Below are 20,224 nucleotides of genomic sequence, written 5' to 3'. Positions count from 1 at the left end.
ACAAACAGAGTATAGTCAAGTTTATATACAACAAACCCTATACATAACAATCATGGTCAGTCTCGTATGGCAAACACGCTGCTTGTACCAAGTGACGTCACATTTCAGGATACCGGTATCTCAATTTCCAGTGAATGAGCGGTTTATTTAAAATCCTGTTGTTTACATCTTTTCCTGTGCTGTATTGAAGAGTTTTAAAATAGTTTTTTTTTTTTTTTACTTCAGTCTGCAGTCTGAAAACCATTACACAGACAGATCAGTCGGATGTGATGGTCCTAGGCTGGTGTGGTGACCCTCTGCCTTACAGGACGTGGCCTGTCCCTCACAGAGCCGGTTTCCTGGTTTCTCTGGACTAGTCTGCTGATTGTTGAAGCAGAACATCTCATTCTCCGGGCAACTTCTCTCACAGACAGGCCGCCTTCAATCATGCTGATAGCAGCCAAGCAATCTTCATTACTTAAGCGGACATAGTCGTATCTTTCAGTGTTCTTGCGTTAATTGAAATCATGTCTTTTCGAATGGCCATTTATACAGATTCTTAATCAATTCATTTTGGCAATTTTAACTCAAATACCAAACACTGAGCACCTGGCGTTTTATTAAATCACATGACTTGAGCTCAGTATTTTGTTATCCCAAGGAACAATACTACTCATACAATCAACAAACCTATCTGCTCACTATTTAAAATGTAATTAATATTATGAATGTGCCTAATGAGCTACTGAGGTAAAAGGAGGACTGTTGCATTTTCATTGTGCATCACTGTGTGCGTGTATATATATATATATATATATATATATATATATATATATACACACACACATACACACTCATGGTCTCCGCCCTTTAGACACTAAATGCCCGTCTCAGCGAAAAAGCTGGTCTCAAAGTGTAGCTGGTGTGGATGGGGTTGAATCCCCATCCCTGTAAAAGCTTGTGGGAATGTGGCTGGAGCCTTAATAGGGTCATTGTTTAATGGGTAATTAAGGCTCCAGCCACTGATATAAAAGATCCACTCCAAGCTCATTACTGGAAGGGTGTTCGAGAGTGGAGAACGAGTGAGGAGTTAGGAGGTAAAAACTAGTCCAAAGTAAACAATTGCTAATCATGCTGGCTAAAAACCAGCACGATACTTGTTTGTTTCTGTTTGTTTGGCCAACATGCCCCTTTTGTTTTGTGTTTGTTTAAATCTTTTGTTTGATTATTATTTAATAAAATACTGAGCGCCGTAGCGCCTCAGTTTCACCCCGCTACTTCCTGAGTCTGTGTTTCTGGTCTGACGTCAGCCCTACAGCCATCCTGTTCACAACAAGGCACACATTCCTATAGTTTGAAGTGTTCTTTCAGCCTTGACCAATAAATGTGAGATAGACCAATCGATCAATCAAACTACCTCCTTCATGGTCCTGGATAACTGGTTTGTCCAACTGTACAGTATATGTTTAGTTGCTGTAAACCTATGTGTATTTGTGTGCCATCATTTTTAATTTCAGTCACATTTAACAGATTTGTATTTGGCAAGTGAAAGAACATACGCATCTGGGAAGCTTTGTGGGGTCTTATTATGACTGTGGGGTTTCATGCTGCTCCAGGACTGACACTTCTTCCCACTGGTGGTCTCCGATGTTATGCCACGATATGTCTTCCCATTATCGACGTAGCAGTCCAAAACAGGAGGAACAACTGGTTCTTCCCATACTGAAAAAAAAATCCATACAGGGAATTAGATATTTTGAAACAAGATTGTGATAGAGAGAGAAAGGATCGATGCTGTAAATCTCCCTCCCGATTAGAAAGGGCGCTGTGTAAGGGGGAAGGTAAGGTGCCTCCTAGATCTGCCACCTTGGTGGTAGGTGGAAGCCGGAAGGTAACCATATTAGGAGGGGCGCGTAGCTGCAAGTAGTCAGGACGATTCCATTGCAGTCAGCTGCGGGGCAGCCCTCCATTGGAGAAACCATGGCGACGCATTGACTGCAGGGAGGAGTTTGCTGGGTACAAAGGGGAAGCAGCTACGTCAGTTCCTCCTCTTGCACTGAGAAACTGAGCCACCAGCTGGAGCGTTGTGTTTTTTGGATTACGTGTTGTTTGTTGTGTGTTTTCAGAGGCGGAGTAAGAGCGCGGGACTGCAGCCACGGAGCCAGTTCCAGACCACAGAGCACTACCTTCCCTTCACCAACATCAGCACACCCCGTGTGGATTACAGAGCACTTTCATGCACAGGACACTCGGGATTTCATTGTGGACACTTTCTGTTTGTTTCTGTATTTTTGTTTGTCAGCCAGCTGTGTTCCCCCCAATACCCTCGCAGGTAAAGGGGAGGTTTATTTTAATAAACACAGTCGTTTTTTTGGGAGAAATACTGTTTCAGGACTGTTATTTATTCACACACCACTCGCATCCATCACAAAGATATATATTTACATTATACAACAAGAGTTGCAAGATCTAGCCTTGATTAACTTTTTTGCATTCACATTCCTGAGGGATTTTTTTGTATTATTATCGAATCCCATTAGAATCTACCTTGTATTTTTCCAAATCCAAAGACAGAATAACTGAACAAATCAACACTGTTCCAAATTATGCCATGTTGCTAACCAGATGAGCAGCTTGATCTAAATAAAGTCATTTTCTGAGTCCTGTGCTAATTCCACTTATGAGGGTGGCTGTATACCACCTACACAACCCCTTTTAGAGTGTGTTGGTTATTCGACTACAGTACTCCATGAATATATCCTCTATGCATGTTTTTTGTTTTGTTTTTCACGGTAATAATGTAATAAATACAGTCCATACCTGTCTCAGGCTGAGCATCACACCTTGGCACTTTGCAGTATTCCCATCGAGTTGCCGGGTCAGTAGTGTAACACCAAGGCATTCTCTCATTGTCAGGGTTTCGGCAATAGTTTTTTTCAAGTCCTCTGAAAGTAGAGCACAGCATATTATTTTATTACAATATCTCATTGGTTCACCTTTAAATAAAACTTTTCATTTTAAATAGGAATGTTTGTTTCCTCTGGGTTCCTAAACAATTCCAGGACTAATGGTCAAGTTTGATCCAATGGTCTAGCTGCAATTAAGCCATGTGACCTTAATGAACCAACATTGTATCATACTAAAAAGGGGAATAGTAAAACGATTGCTCATGCTAATAAGTAAGAAATTTCATTTAAAGTGTTAGTTATCATTCATTTAGATTCAACCTATTTCGAGCATGAGAACTGTACTTTGAATATTGATGAAAGCCATTGATTCTGATTCACTATGTGCAGAACTCATCTTCCTTGATTCAGCTTACTTGCATTTTTGTGCAATATACAAGGGATATCCAAAAGCAAAACCATTTTACGCCAAATACTTTTTCATTTTAAAGCTATTCATGCAAACAGTCTTCATTTGTGTGATAAATTAATACTAATTATATTGTATAAGAGACTCATTTCACAAGTTTGAGCAGCCAGAACCTCTCACTCAAATTGCATGAGATGACATCTACAAAGTATTACCTAAGTATATTGGTTGGACCTGCCAGGCTAAGAAAACACTCTTCTTGATTATTAGTTTTAGCTGGGATTGTTTGATGGTCTGGATCATAGATAACTATAAAAGAAATGAAGCAAAGTGGTGGTTCAGGCAGGGAACTCATATTTAATCAGTCAATCAAATCAAGCTTATTAAGTGTTGATAACCAGACAATTCTCAATTGAAATAGGACTACTTTATCACTAATAACGTAATTACTTGTCCAATGATTGTCAAGGAAGGGATTCAAATCTTGCCTGATCCATTACCTCCCTGCTGCGAGTTAGAGTTTGCCTCCTCCTCCCCAGCCTCCACCTTTATGACTTTGTTTAAGGGGGAGGGCAGCTATCCTGCCCCCTGCCCATGGCTGTCCTACAGTCAGCCTCTCCACTTATCAGCGTAAAAATGTATGGGCAGGGGTTCCCTGAGGCGAGGCCAAAGGCCAAAGATGTATTATATGTTAAATGTGTTATCCAAGAATGTATGATATGCATAAATGTGTTATTGCGTCTAATCTGTAATAAATGTTTATTGCATGAGTTCCCTGACTGAACTACAGTATACAAGGCACACATTCCTATAGTTTGAAGTGTTCTTTCAGCCTTGACCAATAAATGTGAGATAGACCAATAGATAACTACCTCCTTCATGGTCCTGGATAACTGGTTTGTCCAACTGTACAGTATATGTTTAGTTGCTGTAAACCTTTGTGTATTTGTGTGCCATCATTTTGAATTTCAAAACAGGTTTGTAATTGGTAAGTGAAAGCACATACGCATCTGGGAAGCTTTGTGGGGTCTTATTATGACTGTGGGGTTTCATGCTGCTCCAGGACTGACACTTCTTCCCACTGGTGGTCTCCGATGTTATGCCACGATATGTCTTCCCATTATCGACGTAGCAGTCCAAAACAGGAGGAACAACTGGTTCTTCCCATACTGAAAAATTATATATTTTTAAACAAAAGAGATATATTTACATTATACGACAAGTTGCGAGATCTAGCCTTGATTAACTGTTTTGCATTCACATTCCTGAGGGATTTTTTGTATTATTATCGAATCTCATTAGAATCTACCTTGTAGTTTTTCAAATCCAAAGACAGAATAACTGAACAAATCAACACTGTTCCAAATTATGCCATGTTGCTAACCAGATGAGCAGCTTGATCTAAATAAAGTCATTTTCTGAGTCCTGTGCTAATTCCACTTATGAGGGTGGCTGTAAACCACCTACACAAACCCTTTCAGAGTGCTTTGGTTATTCGACTACAGTACCCCATGAATATATCCTCTATGCATGTTTTTTGTTTTGTTTTTCACGGTAAATAATGTAATAAATACAGTTCATACCTGTCTCAGGCTGAGTATCACACCTTGGCACTTTGCAGTATTCCCATCGAGTTGCCGGGTCAGTAGTGTAACACCAAGGCATTCTCTCATTGTCAGGGTTTCGGCAATAGTTTTTTTCAAGTCCTCTGAAAGTAGAGCACAGCATATTATTTTATTACAATATCTCATTGGTTCACCTTTAAATAAAACTTTTCATTTTAAATAGGAATGTTTGTTTCCTCTGGGTTCCTAAACACTTCCAGGACTAATGGTCAAGTTTGATCCGATGGTCTAGCTGCAATTAAGCCATGTGACCTTAATGAACCAACATTGTATCATACTAAAAAGGGGAATAGTAAAACGATTGCTCATGCTAATAAGTAAGAAATTTCATTTAAAGTGTTAGTTATCATTCATTTAGATACAACCTATTTCAGGCATGAGAACTGTACTTTGAATATTGATGAAAGCCATTGATTCTGATTCACTATGTGCAGAACTCATCTTCCTTGATTCAGCTTACTTGCATTTTTGTGTAATATACAAGGGATATCCAAAAGCAAAACCATTTTACGCCAAATATTTTTCATTTTAAAGCTATTCCTGAGTACAATCTTCATTTGTGTGATAAGTTAATACTAATTATATTGTATAAGAGACTCATTTCATGCAGTTTGAGCAGCCAGAACCTCTTGCCTAAATTACATAAGATGACATCTTATACAAAGTATTAACTAAGTATATTGGTTGGACCTGCCAGGCTAAGAAAACACTCTTCTTGATTATTAGTTTTAGCTGGGATTGTTTGATGGTCTGGATGATAGATAACTATAAAAGAAATGAAGCAAAGTGGTGGTTCAGGCAGGGAACTCATATTTAATCAGTCAATCAAATCAAGCTTATTAAGTGTTGATAACCAGACAATTCTCAATTGAAATAGGACTACTTCATCACTAATAACATAATTACTTGTCCAATGATTGTCAAGGAAGGGATTCAAATCTTGCCTGATCCATTACCTCCCTGCTGCGAGTTAGAGTTTGCCTCCTCCTCCCCAGCCTCCACCTTTATGACTTTGTTTAAGGGGGAGGGCAGCTATCCTGCCCCCTGCCCATGGCTGTCCTACAGTCAGCCTCTCCACTTATCAGCGTAAAAATGTATGGGCAGGGGTTCCCTGAGGCGAGGCCAAAGGCCAAAGATGTATTATATGTTAAATGTGTTATCCAAGAATGTATAATATGCATAAATGTGTTATTGCGTCTAATCTGTAATAAATGTTTATTGCATGAGTTCCCTGACTGAACTACAGTATACAAGGCACACATTCCTATAGTTTGAAGTGTTCTTTCAGCCTTGACCAATAAATGTGAGATAGACCAATAGATAACTACCTCCTTCATGGTCCTGGATAACTGGTTTGTCCAACTGTACAGTATATGTTTAGTTGCTGTAAACCTTTGTGTATTTGTGTGCCATCATTTTGAATTTCAAAACAGGTTTGTAATTGGTAAGTGAAAGCACATACGCATCTGGGAAGCTTTGTGGGGTCTTATTATGACTGTGGGGTTTCATGCTGCTCCAGGACTGACACTTCTTCCCACTGGTGGTCTCCGATGTTATGCCACGATATGTCTTCCCATTATCGACGTAGCAGTCCAAAACAGGGGGAACAACTGGTTCTTCCCCTAATGAAAAATTATATATTTTTAAACAAAAGAGATATATTTACATTATACGACAAGTTGCGAGATCTAGCCTTGATTAACTTTTTTGCATTCACATTCCTGAGGGATTTTTTTGTATTATTATCGAATCTCATTAGAATCTACCTTGTAGTTTTTCAAATCCAAAGTCAGAATAACTGAACAAATCAACACTGTTCCAAATTATGCCAGGTTGCTAACCAGATGAGCAGCTTGATCTAAATAAAGTCATTTTCTGAGTCCTGTGCTAATTCCACTTATGAGGGTGGCTGTAAACCACCTACACAAACCCTTTCAGAGTGCTTTGGTTATTCGACTACAGTACCCCATGAATATATCCTCTATGCATGTTTTTTGTTTTGTTTTTCACGGTAAATAATGTAATAAATACAGTCCATACCTGTCTCAGGCTGAGCATCACACCTTGGCACTTTGCAGTATTCCCATCGAGTTGCCGGGTCAGTAGTGTAACACCAAGGCATTCTCTCATTGTCAGGGTTTCGGCAATAGTTTTTTTCAAGTCCTCTGAAAGTAGAGCACAGCATATTATTTTATTACAATATCTCATTGGTTCACCTTTAAATAAAACTTTTCATTTTAAATAGGGATATCCAAAAGCATACTCAAGTCAGTCCAATGTTCACATTAAAATTTTGAATGATGACGACTTTATGGTTTACAGTGTGAACTGTCTCATGAATCGAAATGTATAATCAAAAGGATCAGGTTTTACCATGAATAAGCATGATTGTTAAATGGCTTCCATCAAGAATTATGATTCCTTTATAATTACTACTTAAATATTTAAAGAAGTGCATTTTGTGTCTGGGCCACTGGTTAATGAATTAATTCTACGTGCAGTGCTGCAACACATCATAAGTTGGCCCTCTTCTACAGTAAGTTTTCGCTGGGCAACATCAGAGGCTATGCTAAAAGAAAGGGTTCATTTGACAAGTCTGCTTACTTGCAGGGATAGTTCTCTGAAGTTCTTAAATGTTTTTGTGGAATGTGAGCATCCCAGGCCTGACATGTTTTTCCACTCTCTGTCACAGATATGGTTCCTCGATAAGAACTGCCATCTCCAGTTACACAAGTCACATCCGGGGTGATGGTAAGAGGCTCAGTAACTAGAAAAGATATTATTGTTATTTTTTTAAATGTCTGTTTATTTTGGAGTTCTCAATGGGGCTGTCTAAATATAAAAGCACCATTTGAATCACCAGCAGAATTGCTTGAGGGGCAGAGCTGTTCAGAAGCTTTGTAGTTCTTTTTCCCTACCCAAAGTGCTTGTGAGAGGACACCGGAGACCTTCTGTCATAACCAGAGATCATGTCAACTGTAAATAACCATTTAGACTGTAGCATATCCTTTAATATTTTGTGTTGGAGTTCACCAACAACATTCAGATTGTTAATGGTACAGAAGTGGAATGTGTGAGAAAAGCTTCATTACCACAGCGGGGGATGGAACAGGACTCCCAACGTTTTAAAGGGTTGGTTGTGAAGCACCAGGGCCGAGGCTTTCCGTCAGGGTTCCGACAGTAATTCTCCTCTAAGGATTTATCTGTGAATCTAACGACGAAACAAACAAGTACCCTTCAGTCGAAGTCTCAACATGACTTACCATTTTTGACGTATTTACTGTTTAGCATAAGACCATGGTAATGTATTTACTTATTCTTTAATTAAGCAATAAACACCAACATGTGCTCTTACAGAAAAGTTAAGAACATACTATTGGGATACCATTAACAGAGCCTGCAGCAGCAACACAACGGCTTTGGAACATATGGTCCTGATACAGTAGAACAAATATAGCTTTGATTGCCAGTACAGTATGTTTTGCTTCATACCATTGTGAGACCATTGGCATGTCAAATTATGAAAATGTTACCAGTGTGTTAACATTTTACCAATGGTTCACTCACAACTGTAGCTGTGCTTGTGCTACTGTTGCCCCTTTGCACAAAACCATTGCATTGCCATTGTAATGCCACTGTATTGCAGTTGAACATCAGGAATTTAACTAAACTGTGAAACATGCCTGGTTATCAGTGGCTCTGCTTTGGACAGTGCAATTCCAATACATTCTTAATGGTCTTGGAAAATCAAATATTGTAGTATGCTTATTCAGTAGAAACTTTTAACTGTAATTTTTTAATATTTTCATAAAGATTTATCAATGACGTAATCTGCATTTCCAAAATGAAGATAAACTAGACAATTACTACTTTTTAGTAGTTTTTCTCACAAAAAAAAATACCAGTCAGCCCAGCTGTTTATACATGAGCCAATAGTGCCTGCAGTATCCGCAGTCCCAAGCACACAAGTTTAATTTGGGGTCAGTTGCATTCCTTGGCACTTACAGATCTGGTAGATATCCATGGCTGTGTGGAGTGTGAGAATCCCAGCGCTGGCAAACATAGCCGCTTTCTGTTTTTGCAGCTTTCCCCCGGTAATCCTCTCCACTGCAGTGGATGCATTCCTCTGTAAAGGTATGATGAAGGTCAATTCTAGGGAAGCACTATGTTAAATACACATTTCAAAAGCAGATTTCTAAATTGTTGTAACATAGAAATTTTTTTTTTATTGGATATCAAACCATAAAGAGTACAAGCAGATATAGCAAGAAGACAGATAGACTGAAAAAAACCAGTGTGAAAAACAGTACCATTGCAATCTTGTATCTGGCAGTGTTCCCATCTCAACTCTGGATCGGTGGTGTAGCACCATGGTCCTTTTTGGTCCTTGTCTGGATTTCTGCAGAAGTTTGACTCCAAATCTGCATGTGGATGTGTTGTTGGTGTGACACTGTAAACAATTATAACTTTTATTATTGGGTTTCTCTTATTGACACATAAAGAGGGGTCAACTCGAATTACTTCTGTAATAAAAAACAATGCCATGAAGCGCGATTCTAGGCCTGTGACTATTTGCCATATAAGGTGTTATTGCTGGCAAATGCCAATATTGTGCTGTTTAGGTAACTGTAGCTAACAGAGTAGTTCCATACATGTTTCAGCAAACATGCATTCTTTTTAAAACATGATATCTGGCAGTATACTAAAGAAACTTTCTAGCATGTTCTGCGTCTTTTCACCAAGAGGGTGAAATTGTCCCCACCCCTTCACTAGCTTCTTTCCTGTCAATAACCAATCAGCTGCTTTTCCTATTGACTGACATGCTTTCAGCCAGTAACATGCTTTTGACCCAAAAGACACTGCTGGAATGAAATGACCAAACTGTAGCAGATATTCTGCAAGGCAAGATAACTGAGAACTTAGTATAGTACCAGATGTCTGTTTTAAAATTAAAATACATGTTTGCTATAAAATGTGTTTCTTATTAAACTGCACACTTGAGACTCTGTGGCTAATGGAAACACAAAGGGGGAAGATTTATGTAAAATAAAATTTTTAAAAAAACATATCCCTGAGCTTAGTAAAATTAGTTAGTTAATAAGTTATTTAAATATATTTCAATAGAAAGGGTCAGTATTCCTGTGAGAGAAAATGTGCACAGCATGTAGTTTAAATACCTTTTTTTTTTTTTTTTTTTAAGTGTTGAAGTATATGCAACATGTGAAATATACAGCACACTATGCATGTCTTAAATTTGATACAGATAGATTATTAAAAAAGAAACGCATACTTTGGTTTATGTGGGGTGCTGGATGCCCACTGTTGGCAGGTTTTTCCTGAAGCGGTTTTGGATAAGGATCCTCTATAATTCACTCCATTGTCTTCCATGCACTCTATCAGGTAAACTGAAAAAAGGTACACATCTTAAAAAGGAAACCAGGAAATAGAACTATATATATAATAATAAATAAATAAATAAATAAAAGGTATAAATAACATTAGCACATTGACCTGAAACCACGTTGGTCTTTTCTTGATTTTCCAGCATTAGGAATGTACTGAAATTGACTGTCCAATGCAGAGCAACAAGTAATATCCTGACATGGGCCGATTCAACCTCTTCTTGTTTGTCTAAACCTTTTAGAGTGTGTTTAACCTCTCATATCTTGTTTGCTTACTAGGCAACTTTAAGCTTAAAAAGCAAATACCAGTAAGGTTAACAATTGACGGAGTCCATAAAAGTGAAGTGTTGTATTTAGATTTCTCGTGACTCGAACTTGGACTCAAGTCACGGCCTGTGACACGATGGCTTGTGTGGTGACGTCAGGCCAGGAAATAGACAGACAACAGTTTTGGTGAATGAAATGCGCTGTTGCACCAATTTATTATAAATAAAAAAGATTTAAACACAAAACACTGAACAAAACAAAAGGCACGATGGCCAAAACAGACAGACTAACAAACACTGACCTTTAACAAGTAGGGGGCTGGTGTAGAACCAGCACGCATAGCAATTGTTGTTGTTATTATTATTATTATTATTATTATTATTATTATTATTATTATTATTATTATTATTATTGAACACTCATTCTCACAAAACTGCATTCTTGAAAAATACGTTATTTGGTTTTGCTGAGCTCCCTGAATCTCTGCAATATAATTTATTTGTTTGCATTGAAAACAATAGAACATTGGTGACCTTAATAATTTTCAGTTTACGGAAAACAAAAAAATGTATGAAAAAAGAATAATCATATAAGTTATAATCATACTTTTAGAGCTTCTTAATTCATGTCAAAAAGTCGCTGTGTTAAATATTCTGTGCTTTGCTTCTAATCTCCACTCATTCCCAGCACACGCCATCACTGTTTGCAAGCAACATCAATGAATTAACCTGGCAAATTCAGGGTAAAACTAGGCACTAAAGTCTCAAATTGAAAATTGCCTACAGTCAAACAGGCAGATATAGCAGACTGATATGACAGAAGGACTGATTGATAGCAAAAAAAGAACGACAGAATAACTTAATACCACTTCCATTTACCAAAATGAAAACAATTTATTATGGATGCAGGAATAATACATTAACAAAGGTCTGTGCAGCGTCAACCTAGAAATCTGTCTGTGAGAACTTCATTTTTTTTATTCCATTATGAACCTACACAAAGGTGAAATACATAAATATAATATGTTTTTGTGTAAAAGAGAAAAGATTAAAAATACATCTGAAATCAAATGAACTGAAGCACAATCTCCTAAATGCATCATTGTATTACAGACTTAATAAAAGTGCAAATGCAATGAAAGTGAAATATAACGTTTCTGTTTTGCAAAACAAATAATAAAAAATAATACTACATTTACTATTTAAGAACACAGTATATTTACAGTTCCAGCAATGTCTAAATCAGATTGGCAGATTTTACCCGAATTGAAGTCAAAGTAGATGCTTTAGTCAGAGCTGAAAGTAACTTTAAATTCTTACCTGTGTAGTGGTACTCAGCACACTGCGCTTGCTCGCACATGCCTAAACAACTTCCACTAAGAAAGCAGGGAAGCGCCCATCAGATCACAATTAGAAAAACACCCAGATAGAAAAACACCCATCAGATCACAATTGATTGCACTTGTACCAAAATCTGACTGCATAGCACTTGCAATCCGACAGGTTTTGGTACATATATCACATTCTGACAATGTACCACTTTCTAACACTACACCGGCTCTATAGTCCAGATCACAGCTTCTATCAAAGTGAAAAACAACGTCCACAAACTTGAACTTATCTATAAACTTCAGGTACATTCAAACAGTATTCCTATTCCGAAAGAAAAGAAGATAGTGACAGACAAGTTGAAAAAGGCACGCAAATAAATAATCTAGCTAACAAAACTATATCAAAATAATTTTAGTTTTCTCCACACAGGATACACACTCATTCTTTCAAACATTCATTCTTTGTTCCTTTTTATAATAGGGCTTGACCAGGGGCAATGGACATTCAGTTACCACCTGGCCACATGCCACACTTTTCCAGTCACACCTCAATCACTCAATTAAACAATGAAACACAATTTTTCCATCACCACGCACACACACATGAACATTTCATTCAATTCAATTCACTGAACATTTCATTCAATTAAATTCACTTCACTTCATTTGTTTTTCATTTAACCCGGATGGGAACCCATTGAGATGTACATTAGCATGGGCCTACTAGAAGACAGCAGCAGCACATGATTACTCAATCAGTTACAAATGCCAATCACATTCAAAAGTAGTGTAGCATCACCTGCTCTCTCCACAGTTATAACTAATATGGACTCCTTGTTTAGATCCTTATTTAGATCCGGGACAGGTTTGTAGTTTTATAATAAGTGGGTACACAGGTTTTCGGCTAATTTAAACAAATTGTTTTGATTCTGGTTTGTTTCAAACAGAATTACTTGAATATTCAAGTTCCAAATGCTTTAAATAGTTTGTTTGTTATGGGAACAAACCATATTCAATTCAAAGTTTAACTTTCAGTCGATTTAGGGCTCCCGAGTGGCGCATCCAGTAAAGGCGCTCCGCGTGGAGTGCAGGATGCGCTCTATAGCCTGGACGTCGCCAGTTCGAGTCCAGGCTATTCCACAGCCAACCGTGGACGGGGAGCTCCCAGGGGGCGGTCCACAATTGGCCGAGTGTCGCCCGGGGGGGAGGGTTTAGGTCAGCCAGGGTGTCCTCGGCTAAAAATAATTGGCCATTTCCAAATTGGGAGAAAATAATAAAAATAATTGGCAACAGATAAATTAAAAAAAAAAAAAAAAAAACTTTCAATCTGTTTTCTCATTTAAGTGTTTGCTATTTTTTTTAAGGCTTCATGTCAGGAAAAGGAAATGTACTGTGCCCTGGCCATCCATAGGGTGTACAGCACAGCCGGAATATTTCTTGAATTTAACTAAGTCCAGCTGTCTCCCTCTGCAGATGTTTTTTGATCCCCTGATCCTCAGTTTTGCAAAGTTGAGGCATTAAAGGTCAGCTGGCCCAGGCACTACTGTATGTTGAAATACAATTTAGCAAATCGTACCAAAAATGTATGATACAGACTCTGACCCCAGTTTTGAATCAAGTAAAAAAAAAAGAAGGCACATTTTCAGAGAATACTAGTTGTTCTTTTCGGAAACAGTAATTTGTTGCATGTTTTATACCATTACATTTGTTTTATTCCTCACAGCACCATTGGCTTTTCCCTTTGCACTTGCTTCAATACAAAATGGGGTGGTGTTTTTATTTTATTAACTTACTGACAACCAGAGTTATGTATATGTAACTTCAGGATTGCCCCATCTCTCACTGCCTTCCGCTGTCTCCTCAAGACTCACCTGTTTAGACTGCACTTGTAGATCTCTTCTTGATCTACCCCTCCTCCTATGTACTGTATTCATCTGACCTAAGCACCACATTACTGGATCCTCAGCTGATGCACTATCCTTGCACTATTACACTACTACTATGTCATTGTAGAGATAACTTGTTGTAATCCTAACTTATTCATACTGTACTTTAGTAGCATAATTTGCACGTACTGTAAACTATACTGTATTTACTATAAATATTGACCTTGCATTGTAATGCTGTACTGCCCTGTAACACCTGTAAATCGCCTTGGATAAGGGCATCTGCCAAATAAATAAATACGAATAATAATAATGTTTAAATCATTAACGTTATAGAAGTTTTTGACATGATTTACTGTGAATTTCGCAATTATCAGGAATTTAATAATAAGAAAAGTATGTCACTTACCTTTCTTCTCATAGAAAGTTGTGTCCCTCCTTTGCAATAGCTGTGCTGTTTTTCTGTTGTCTATGTGTGTTATACATTCCTGATCTTTGTTAGTGTATCTGAAAGACCTAATAATGGGTAAAAAACAAAGTGTTAGAAAAGATGTACACTGTGGATGTATTGCTGTTCTACGTAGTCCACAGATTTTATTTCTAATTTACAATATTTCTATAGGAGCCCATTTAATATTTCACTTTCTGTGCCACCAGAATTGTGACCCCACCTTACATTTGCCTCTGTGATACGCATACAGTAGGATAATGTGTGTTGGGCTTGGTGGGGTTGTGTTACCATGGTAACATGTAAATTGAAAAAACAAATGAAGTGAGCATGATGTGAAATGAAAATGGAGTAAGACAAGAACCTGTAACACTTTGGAGTAGTTACTCATTGTGGACATGGTCTTCTTATTTAAGTCAGTATATGGTCTTTACTAGCAGGGTAGAGTTGAAAGGTCTGCTGCACTTGGGCAGCAGTGTGGAGTAGTGGTTAGGGCTCTGGACTCTTGACCGGAGGGTCGGGGGTTCAATCCCCGGTGGGGACACTGCTGCTGTACCCTTGAGCAAGGTACTTTACCTAGATTGCTCCAGTAAAAACCCAACTGTATAAATGGGTAATTGTATGTAAAAATAATGTGATATCTTGTAACAATTATAAGTCGCCCTGGATAAGGGCGTCTGCTAAGGAATAAATAATAATAACTTGGACTCCAGAAGTTTGCGATAGCTATAGGGAAAATGATTAAAACTCATTAGGAAAGGTGAAAGGTGAACAGTGAAAATGACATTTGAGGCTATGTATAGTACTCTTTAATCATAGCATATAAAAACCATGGGGTATTTTCAAACATATTGATATAGACAGGGCTGTTATTAATAGTAATCTATTTACATAAACCTTGAAGTCAAAACTATAATACCTTACATTACTGATCCAAAAAATAAAATACTATAAATACAAAAATAAACTGTACCTGCAAGTAAACTTTGTTTCAGTATTGCATTTTTCTGCACATTCTAGATTTGTTTTTGCTGTGTAATAGTTTTTCTGGACAGCAAATATCCAGACCCCTTCAGTTTTTATATAGTCATCCAAAGTGCTGGCCGTCACTAAAAAAAAGTTAACACACAAGTAACGATTTCAAAATGAATCTCTTCCTTAGCTACATACAGTATGTACAATACAACTACCTAACATACACGTTGCTGTTAAAATCTGAGTGCAGATCTATCCAAGGAATACATTTCAATTATGACGTGATTTTTACTAGGCTACTGTTAAAAGTACACAACAACAAAAATGATGATAACTTTGTTCAAGAATGTTATACTACTGCATAAAACAGCAAAACAAATCACCTATCTTTGTCACAGCTGTTGTTTGTTTTAACTGGTAGTGGTAGTGGTAGGAAACCATAATTACAATGTAATCCTAACATCCTAAATATAACATAGCGGTGGATGTATTACTAATGAACTAAACCATTTTATTAAGACTCATTTAAATCTGTTTTTCTTCCTTAAAAAAAATCTGCATTGTATTCTTAGCAAAAACTGGAGTTGTTTTGGGGTTACTTTGTAGTTTGAGCCATTACCATACTGTAGACCATGAAAAGCTCTTAATCTCCCCATTTTCTTTAACTTTTCAAGAAAGGATATCGTATACAATTTTTATTATTTTGGGAATTATTAAACAAAAGTTATTTAATTTCAATTGTAGTTTTTCTTTCCATTTAAATTCTGCTATGTTACAGTAGTTGCAGTTTCTTAATTAATGGGTTTGTAGATACATAGGGAAATCAAAACTCCAGAGCTTTAAGATCAATACCCATTCTACAGGAGAAACATAACCTAATTAGTTTAATTAGTTCCCATTGGGATCAACAGGGAATGTTGGTCTTTGCATATACTGTAATACAACATAGTTTAATTCAACGCAAACTATAGCTGATATATCTTTCTACAGATACAACTTCCTACATACATTGTTAATACATCAAATACCATCAATTGTGACAGTACCCATTTCATAATAAGAACAATCCCCAAACAAATGATTACACTGCGTAATTATTAGAATGAAACCCCAATGTATTTTACTGACAATGGTCACAATGCATCACATTTCAGTAATGTACATACCTGAATGGAGAACAGTGAAAAGTACAAGCGCTGCTTTGCAGGTAACCATTTTGGCACTGAATCCAGCACTTCCAGGACATCTTATATGTTTGTACCTTTCATGGGCCCTTGTTCGCAAACAAAAAGACACTACTAATAGTCAATCATTGTCCTAGCAAGGACACAGACCAAAGTTCAAACTTGTTGTGTTCATCCAACCTGGGATTCCTGTCAAGCTGACTGTTACCTATGCTAAAAATGCATATACCATTAAAAGGGTATGTGGCAAAGTGGTTTGCAGTGCGCAGGTGTAGAAGTGATGTAATGCGTAAACAGATGACTAACAACAGAGTTCACGGTCCAAACAATTCTTTATTGGTTCCCGTTTTCTAATCCAGGTCGTTGCGACCATAAATAATAATCCCAGGCAATACACAGCAATGTGTATTGCACTGTTTTAAACCATGGGTAACAGTCCTGAAATAATAAACCCAGTATAAACACACACCAAGACACAAACACGATCACAAGTCCAGAGTGAGTGCTAATGTGCAAGTGGTGAAATACAATTTATTCATGTACAGTGGTGAAGTGTTGTTCGGGTTGGTGCTGGCCTTAAGCGACAGCTCCTAGTACATGTTAGACGTCTAATGAGAACAAACGAGTACAATTAGAAATGACAAAACAAACAAACACTAAACACTCACGGTTATTTTATTTTCCTTCAGTGGTTTCTCTCGCAACCATAACAAAGGAACAGATCGCTTAGCCACTTCCCCTTTTGTACCGTCAGCCACGCCCCCTTGGTTAGCGAGTGCAACCGTTTTTCCTCCAATCCGCGGTTGCCACATCGCTTCCCGATAACTTGGTGTACTGTGGCTCCGCCCCCTTTCCAGACGTCCGACTTCCACCTTTCCCTGGGAATTAATTGTCAGACCATCAAGTCCGGGGCACACTGTTCCCTTTACACAGCGTCCTTACAGGTTGGGAGGGAGATTTATAACCAAGATTCGTTCTTTTTCTGTCACATATCCCACCGCTCAGAGTGGAGCTGAAGGAACACTCGGCTAAATCTACTTTTCCCATTACACCCCCCTCCCGGGAAAAATAATCTGCATTTTGTCGGCCTATCCCTGCATGGTGAATCATATGATACATGAAGGGCTGCAATGCCAGATACCACCGAGTCATCCAGGCATTGCTGCCCTTCATTGTGCTTAACCACTTGAGTGGGGCGTGGTCTGTGAAGAGATCGAATGAATGACCCAGCAGGTAATATCGTAAAGAGTGAGTAGCCCACAAAAGTGGTACAAACATTTTCTTTTAAACTGTTCTTCAGTTCTAATAATAAAATATGATATATTTTCAAATGAATAAATAACCATTCCATGCATGTGTAGAGTAACAGTAGTAACTTATCTGCTTTGTTATTGTGTGGTATACAGGCACACAGACATTGAGTCACAGAATTGAAATGTCCCTTTATTGCTCAAGATTACATTTTAGGCTCCTTTTAGATGGATGAATATGTGTTTGTCTGGAGAATACTGCGTTTTGAACATTTACAGTGTTCAAATTCTAAATAGACTGACAAAATGTTTATCTATCAATCTATTTATCTATCTATATATTGGTATGTTAATTTACGAACATTTACATTTAAAATTGTAGCTTATACAAAATAGAGGACTTTACCAATAAAGGGTATTTGCTCAGTTCTTAAATAGAGCAATATTTCAATGTTCAATATATTTCTGTTGAGCTTCTGTAGTCTGTGTACATGCAAAGGTAATGTTAAATCATCTAGAATGTCATCACTAAAGTACAGACACTTCCACTGCTTTACTGTGTTATTTACAGGGGCGAATCATCCACTAGGGGAGCTAGGGTGCTGCCCCACCATAGCAGGACACAAGAAAAAAATAAAAAGCATAAAAACGACTGTGAACATTTAAGTGCTTAATTCTGACATTTATACACGTTCTTAGTTGTTATTATCCACAGCAAATGTGCATTTTATGGAAAAAAAAAGTATTTATGCCAAATCGCTGGTTATGCTTATCGTATGCCTCTTCTGGTTCTGGGGGGTCGCGCCCGGAGGATGACCGTCATGCATAGTTATGATTTTCAGCCGAAATTGTGCCTAGTTTTTCGCTGCTCCTATTAATCCCATTTGGGGCGGTGAAATTAACGCCCAATGCAGAGTCTATGCAGTTACCACCTAGACACACTAGATGGCAGTTTATAAAATATTGCTATATTTATCAAGACGATTAATGTTGTAGCCAAATAGCAGCCTCAGAATAAGAACATTAAACAAGGAGAAAGAGAAGAAGTAGTTTGTAGCTCGTCGCCATTTTTGTTAGAAAGTGAACGATGACAGAACAAGAAAGGCCAATGAACGCCTTGCTGTCGCTACAACAAAGTCTGTTTGAGCGGAGAACTCCAGAAAAATTACAGATCAAGGAGTTGGGCCCGGATCAGCCAAATATTACAGTAAATCAGCATAGCAGCGACAGGGGGAAATTGTACAACCGGGCGACATGAAGCACATCTCGGAAAAGACGAAAAAGCACGAACACGGTAAAACCAAAATCGGTTTGCCCAACATCGCTAGCACGGTAAAGCTAGCGATGTTGGGCAAAGTTATCATAGCTACCCAACTGAACAGAGTTCAATAAAAACATTGAGAGGTTTGCCTCCCAGAAAGAGAGACAGGCAAAGTTTCTTTATAGGTAAATGCCTGACTGTTTCTGATCCTCACCTGTGTGATTCTGTGTCAGCTGAGCAAAATAATTAATTTACACACACCATCACTCTCACTCTCAATCACTCACTCACACATACAGAACACATACTGAACTATACAGTAAAAATGTTGGTGATGTTTAAATGTTTGAGTTATTTGAGTTTATGCACATGTTTGAGTTATTTATTTTGGATTTATTTATTTGAGTTCATGTAAATGTTATTTATTTGAGTTTATGTAATTTAGTTATTTATTTCAGTTTTTTATAGTGTCAGGTTGAAATTTTGATAATGTTGATATAGCCTATGTTTAATGTAATGTGAATGTTGATAAGTTAAATGGAAACAATGTAAATAGTTTTAATGGAAAATTACCTGTATGGGAACAATATCCTGGGAGACAGTCAGCATGGTTTTAGGAAAAGGAGATCATGTCCAACTAACCTGCTTGATTTTTTTGAGGATGCAACATCGACAATGGATAATTGCAAAGCATATGACATGGTTTATTTAGATTTCCAGAAAGCTTTTGACAAAGTCCCACATAAAAGATTAATTCTCAAAACTGAACGCAGTAGGGATTCAAGGAAATGCATGCACATGGATTAGGGTGTGGTTAACATATAGAAAACAGAAAGTAGGCCTTCTGATTAGAGGAGAAACCTCAAAATGGAGTGAAATGACCAGTGGTGTACCACAGGGATCAGTATTAGGTCATCTGCTATTCCTAATCTACGGTTAGGAATAGCAGGTTATATATAAGGTTATAAAAATGTGCATTATAAATATCATAAGGGAGATACTGAAATTGAAGAAGGAATCTATGAAAAAGACCTAGGAGTTTATGTTGACTCAGAAATGTCTTCATCTAGACAATGTGGCGAAGCTATAAAAAAGGCCAACAAGATGCTTGGATTTATTGTGAGAAGTGTTGAATTTAAATCAAGGGAAATAATGTTAAAACTTTACAATGCATTAGTAAGACCACACCTAGAATATTGTGTTCAGTTCTGGTCACCTCGTTACAAAAAGGATATTGCTGCTCTAGAAAGAGTGCAAAGAAGAGCAACCAGAATTATCCCGGGTTTAAAAGGCATGTCGTAT

At 37.6% G+C, this 20,224-nt stretch overlaps 1 protein-coding gene across 2 annotated transcripts in view; it reads right to left on the bottom strand.

The window, feature by feature from the left end:
• The window catches only part of LOC117402942 (plasminogen-like), a 60,206-nt gene extending 43,689 nt beyond the window's left edge, over nucleotides 1–16,517 (bottom strand). The window contains exons 1-14 of one of the 2 annotated variants that reach the window (XM_059024246.1): nucleotides 16,394–16,517; nucleotides 15,226–15,361; nucleotides 14,214–14,320; nucleotides 10,210–10,324; nucleotides 9,230–9,369; nucleotides 8,925–9,045; nucleotides 8,012–8,130; nucleotides 7,524–7,686; nucleotides 6,960–7,084; nucleotides 6,382–6,541; nucleotides 4,878–5,002; nucleotides 4,301–4,463; nucleotides 2,800–2,924; nucleotides 1,539–1,701 (exon numbers count right to left, since the gene is read on the bottom strand). In XM_059024246.1, the coding sequence (XP_058880229.1) occupies nucleotides 1,539–1,701; nucleotides 2,800–2,924; nucleotides 4,301–4,463; nucleotides 4,878–5,002; nucleotides 6,382–6,541; nucleotides 6,960–7,084; nucleotides 7,524–7,686; nucleotides 8,012–8,130; nucleotides 8,925–9,045; nucleotides 9,230–9,369; nucleotides 10,210–10,324; nucleotides 14,214–14,320; nucleotides 15,226–15,361; nucleotides 16,394–16,442 (1,811 nt within the window). In that variant the 5' untranslated portion in view covers nucleotides 16,443–16,517. The remainder of the gene's footprint in view (nucleotides 1–1,538; nucleotides 1,702–2,799; nucleotides 2,925–4,300; nucleotides 4,464–4,877; nucleotides 5,003–6,381; nucleotides 6,542–6,959; nucleotides 7,085–7,523; nucleotides 7,687–8,011; nucleotides 8,131–8,924; nucleotides 9,046–9,229; nucleotides 9,370–10,209; nucleotides 10,325–14,213; nucleotides 14,321–15,225; nucleotides 15,362–16,393) is intronic. The other variant, XM_059024247.1, reaches the window with a different exon arrangement.
• Between the last annotated feature and the right edge of the window lie 3,707 nt (nucleotides 16,518–20,224).

This window comes from Acipenser ruthenus, chromosome 5, assembly GCF_902713425.1.
Source record: "Acipenser ruthenus chromosome 5, fAciRut3.2 maternal haplotype, whole genome shotgun sequence".
Taxonomy (NCBI): domain Eukaryota; kingdom Metazoa; phylum Chordata; class Actinopteri; order Acipenseriformes; family Acipenseridae; genus Acipenser; species Acipenser ruthenus.
This window is presented reverse-complemented; position numbering and strand designations above follow the sequence as displayed.